The sequence below is a fragment of the Dipodomys spectabilis genome, unplaced genomic scaffold, assembly GCF_019054845.1.
Source record: "Dipodomys spectabilis isolate Male_0828 unplaced genomic scaffold, ASM1905484v1 ptg000657l, whole genome shotgun sequence".
In the NCBI taxonomy this organism is placed as follows: domain Eukaryota; kingdom Metazoa; phylum Chordata; class Mammalia; order Rodentia; family Heteromyidae; genus Dipodomys; species Dipodomys spectabilis.
Window position 1 is genome coordinate 934,594 of NW_024871334.1, and position 5,267 is coordinate 939,860.

Sequence of the window (5,267 nt, forward strand, 5' to 3'; positions counted from 1 at the left end):
GAGCTGGAGAATGTTGGGGGGCTGGAGGGACTGGGCAGCCCCAGGAGCTCAGGGGAGCAGTTACAGACCAGGTACAGGGCAGCTGGAGAATGTTGGGGGGCTAGAGGGACAGGGCAGCCCCAGTAGCTCAGGGGAGCAGTTACAGACCAGGTACAGGGGAGCTGGAAAATATTGGGGGGCAGAGGAACAGGGCAGCCCCAGTAGCTCAGGGGAGCAGCTACAGACCAGGTCCAGGGGAGCTGGAGAATGTTGGGGGGCTGGAGGGACTGGGCAGCCACAGATGCTCAGGGGAGCAGTTACAGACCAGGTACAGGGGAGCTGGAGAATGTTGGCGGGCTGGGGGGACTGGGCAGCCCCAAGAGCTCAGGGGAGCAGTTACCGACCAGGTACAGGTGAGCTAAAGAATGTTGGGGGGCTGGAGGGACAGGGCAGCCCCAGGAGCTCAAGGGAGCAGTTACAGACCAGGTACAGGGGAGCTGGAAAATATTGGGGGACCAGAGGAACAGGGCAGCCCCAGGAGCTCAGCGGAGCAGTTACAGACCAAGTACAGGGCAGCTGGAGAATGTTGGGGGGCTGGAGGAACAGGGCAGCCCCGGAGCTCAGGTGAGCAGTTACAGACCAGGTACAGGGGAGCTGGAGAATGTTGGGGGGCCGGAGGGACTTGGCAGCCCCAGGAGCTCAGCGGAGCAGTTACAGACCAAGTACAGGGCAGCTGGAGAATGTTGGGGGGCTGGAGGGACTGGGCAGCCTCAGGAGCTCAGGGGAGCAGGCACAGAGCAGATACAGGGGAGTCAGAGAATGTTGGGGGGCTGGAGGAACAGGGCAGCCCCGGAGCTCATAGGCAAAGCATCAGAGCTAAAGTCCACTTTGTAGCAGGAACCGAGCAGGTGTGGAGCAGAGTAAGCGGAGGCCCTGGGCAGGCTTCGTCCTCCCTGAGGAGCAGGCAAATGCCAGGGCAGGACAGGGGAGAGCCGAGCTTCCCGACCAGTGCATGTGCCACCAGACCCAGGGCAGCTGCTCCTCAGTATGGAAGGGCTGGGCTGAGTTTGGAGGCTGGTGGCCACAGAGCTGCTGTCCAGGTCAAGCAAAGGCATCCTGAGGATGAAGAGAAGCTGGCAGAGGCTTCTGGAGCAAGCAGGGAGCAGAATGGAAGAGAGCGGCCTGAGGCTGCAGCGCAGGGGCCACGGCAGGGTCCGAGGCGCTGCTGGGGATGGGTGTCTGTCCTGCAGGCACAGGCAGGGCCAGAGGGAGGCCAGGTTGGAGCCACACTTGGGCAGGACGAGATAGGAGACAGCCCAGGGCTCCTGCAGGGAAGAGGGAGGTACTTTGAAAAGCAGTGAGGCCAGGCAGGGTCACCCTGAGAGCCCCAAGCACAGGGGCAGAGCCAGAGGACCCGGCTCTGTAAGGATGCGACTGGCTCCAGAAGCAAGAAGGGCCGTGATGTCCCGGGCCATAGCGGCAGCGGCATTGCCGGGGCCGCCGCAGGGGCTCGGGGACCTGCTGTCCCTCCTTACACGAGCCCCTGCTCCCCCCAGCTTCCCCCTGCTCTCCAGGAGCCCCCAGCCCACACAGCATGGCCCCTCCCACGGCTGAGGCCTGGGGAATAACCGGTGGGCCAGGAAGCCAGCGGGCGAGGGCACAGGCTCCGGCTGAGCACACGGTGGAGTGGGCGCGTGTGTGCCACAGACACCAGTGCTGGAGGCCGGGAGGTGTGGGCGGCTCCCACGCGAGCAGAGCAGAAGCGGCTCTGGGCCACGGGCTTGCGGGAGGAGGGGGGGAAATGACAAGAGCACACGGAGCAGCAGGCCAGGACACCCCAGAAGGAAGCAGAGCCCACTCAGGGCCTGCGCAGAGACTGCCAGTCAGAAGAGACCTGCCATCTTCCTGAGGGGCGAGCACCTCAACCTCGAGTGCTCAGGAACAAAAAACTAGCTCCTGGGGTCCAGACATGCTGGTCACCACAGCGGAGGGGGGTGGGGGGGAAGCTGAGAGAGGAGGAGCTGCGGCCGCCTGACTGCACTCACCACACGGCGCCTGCCCCTGCAGGAAGGACCTAGAAGCCAGGACAGGTCAGGGCCTCCGCTGGGAACAGGAGGGGACAGGAAGGGAGGGGCCGTGACTGACCCTCAGGACGCAACCCAGGAAGACGGGAGCAGGGGCCATGTCCAAGGATGGGCCATCTCACAAGCCTAAGATCCCAGACAGCAGGGGTAGGGTCCCACGGATGAGTAGGAGGTGGCAGGGATCACTTCAGGGAAAGTTCCAGAGCCCAGAGCCCAGACCCAGGGGGCGGGGGGAGGGGGGGGGGAGAGGAGGGGGGAAAAGGGGCCTGGCTGGGCTGCCTAGCCTCACAGCAAGTTCTACAAGACAAAGCCCTCAAAGGCAAATGTGAGGGCCAGGGTTCTAGGGCTGGAGCTGGGCCAGCAGCACAGAAGGGTTGAGCCCAGGCCTGTGTCCCAGCCCTGTTAGCCTCACCCACAGCACAGCCAGGACCCGGGGCCAAGACCCACAGCAGAGTCAGGACCCCAGGCCACGACCCACAGCAGAGTCAGGACCCGGGGCCAAGACCCACAGCAGAGTCAGGACCCCAGGCCACGACCCACAGCAGAGTCAGGACCCGGGGCCACGACCCACAGCAGAGTCAGGACCCCGGGCCACGACACACAGCAGAGTCAGGACCCGGGGCCACGACCCACAGCAGAGTCAGGACCCGGAACCATGACCCACAGCAGAGTCAGGTTGGGAGTTGGGGTCACGAAGGGCAGAGGGCGTGTGGACACCAGCATAGCACCAACATCAGGCCAGGATTGCAGCAGGAGGCTGGAGCAGGTGCCAGGGCCCAGGAGACTGACGGCAGCCAGCGTGGCCCAGACAAGCAGGGGGAGGAAGGAGCAGGAGGCCCAGCTGTGACCCGCTAGTGCTGGCCAGGGGACGGGGCGGACTGGATGGAAGAGGACAGCACCCCACACGCAAAGCTTAGACATGTCAGAGCACAGCACACGGAGACACACCACACAGCTTTCTGGGATCACCTGAGAACAGGTGCCACAGGCCAGGCCTTGCCTGGGCCCCTGGGCTGTGCACAGGGTAAACTGAGGCAGATGGAGTGAGCGAGATGTGTGGATGACACCCACAGACCAGACATTGGTCTCTCCCTCAACTCTGCACAGGAGCTGGGCTCTGAGGTGCAGGGACGCGGGGTCTGGGCCCTCACAGGACTGGACAGGAGGTCTGGGCCCTCACGGGGCTGGGACACGGGCCTGGGGCAGCCATGTCCCCCACCACACTCTCTTGGTACTTCCTCTCTTGCAGCCAGCACCACAGCCCCATCCGTCTTCCCCTTGGCTCCCAGCTGTGGAGTCAGTTCTGGCTCCACGGCGTCCCTGGGCTGCCTGGTCAGCGGCTTCTTCCCCGAGCTGGTCACCGTGTCATGGAAGTCCGGAGCGGCCGAGTTGACCAGCGGTGTGCGCACCTTCCCATCTGTTCTGAAGTCAGGGCTCTACTCGCTCAACAGCATGGTGACGGTGTCCTCCAGCACCTGGCCCAGCCAGACTGTCACCTGCCATGTAGTCCACCCGGCCAGCAACACCAAGGTGGACAAGACCATTGGTAAGGAGACAGCCCGAGGGAGGGTCCCCGGGAGCCAGGCATGGGTCGGCTGTCCCTCCTGGACACCCCAGGGTGGGCAGTTCATGCCAGAGGGGCTGCAGGCCAGACTCCTGTCTGTCTCTCACCTTGAGGAACCCAGTGGCCCGGCCTCTCTCCATCGGGGAAGGCCCTCTGGGCGGATGCTCTCCTCAGCCCCAGACAGAGCTGCCCAGAATCACAACCAGGGTCAGCTGGCGTCTAATCTGAGCCCTCGCCAGGGACCAACGCTCCAATCCGTCAGCATGGCGCCTCCTCACCTCAGCCCCAGTAACCACAACCTTCTTTTGGCAGAGCCCAGGTCTTCGGAGCCCCCCTTGCCAAGATGCCATTGCCCAAGTAAGTTGCCAGACCTAAGCCCCCAAAGCCCCCTGCCTCAGGACTTAGAAACAGCCAAAAACAGTGTCCATTGGAGGGAGGCCCCCCTGCTGACCTCTTCCTCCATGTCTTTCCACATAGAACCTGCGTGCGACATTGGACCATTTGTCCTCATCTTCCCTCCAAACCCAAAGGACACACTCATGATCTCCCAAGACCCCAAGGTCACCTGTGTGGTGGGAGACGTGAGCCGGGATAACCCAGAGGTCGAGATCACCTGGTTCATAGACAATGTGGAGGTACACGAGGCCCAGACGCTGCCCCCAGAACAGCAGTACAACAGCACACTCCAAGTGGTCAGCGTCCTGCCCATCCAGCACCAAGACTGGCTGTCAGGAAAGGAGTTCAAGTGCAAAGTCAAGAACAAGGACCTCCCAGCCCCCATAGAGAAAACCATCTCCAAAGTCAAAGGTGGGAGCAATGCGCTGAGAGCGCCGGGTGGCCACGCCCACAGGGCGGAGCCTGGCCTGGACAGCCCTCGGCCCCGGCAGTGACCTCTGCTGACCTCTGTCCCCACAGGGCAAGCCCGAGAGCCACAAGTGTATGTCTTGCCACCACCGAGAGAGCAGATGACCAACCCAAAGCTCAGCCTGACCTGCTTGGCACAAGGGTTCTACCCTGAGGATATCTTTGTGGAATGGAGGAGCAATGGCCAGCCAGAGGAGAACTACAAGAGCACCTCGCTCGTCTTGGACTCCGATGGGTCCTACTTCCTCTACAGCAAGCTGCCAGTAGACAAGAGCAGGTGGGAGAGAGGAGACAGCTTCACCTGCTCTGTGATGCACGAGGCCCTGCACAACCACTTCACGCAGAAGACCATCTCCCGGTCTCCGGGTAAATGAGAGCTGGGCCTCAGCAGCCGGTGCCTCCCTCTGGGCCTCGGTCCACAGGAGGCTGGCACCTGCCACCCCTCCCCATGTAAATAAAGCACCCAGTGAAGCCTGGGACCTGCGAGGATGTCCTGGTCTTTTCTGAGGCTCAGAGCCCATCTCCTGCCTGGGCCTTGTGCAGTGGGGACAGGCCGGGCTCCAAGGGCTCGGCCGCCATCACCCGGGAGGGATTCGGCCAGATGGCGCCCAGTGGGGAAGCCAGCTAGGGACTTGGCCCAGGCCCCACAGCCCCTCCCTCAGGCATCCCTCCCGGCCCACGGCCTCGGGACACACAGCCTTACACACACCCTCGGAGCCCAGCCCAAGAGGGCAGGCACACGGAACAAGACCAGCCTCCACCACTCTGCCCTCTTC

General features: G+C 63.2%; 1 gene segment (V, D, J or C); it reads left to right on the plus strand.

Annotated features, from left to right (window-relative positions):
- The first annotated feature begins 2,161 nt into the window (after positions 1-2,161).
- Positions 2,162-4,980, plus strand: LOC122101412. The segment is given in 5 exon segments: positions 2,162-2,210; positions 3,112-3,609; positions 3,940-3,984; positions 4,105-4,434; positions 4,543-4,980. Coding segments are annotated over 5 exon segments (1,245 nt in total).
- The last annotated feature ends 287 nt before the right edge of the window (positions 4,981-5,267 follow it).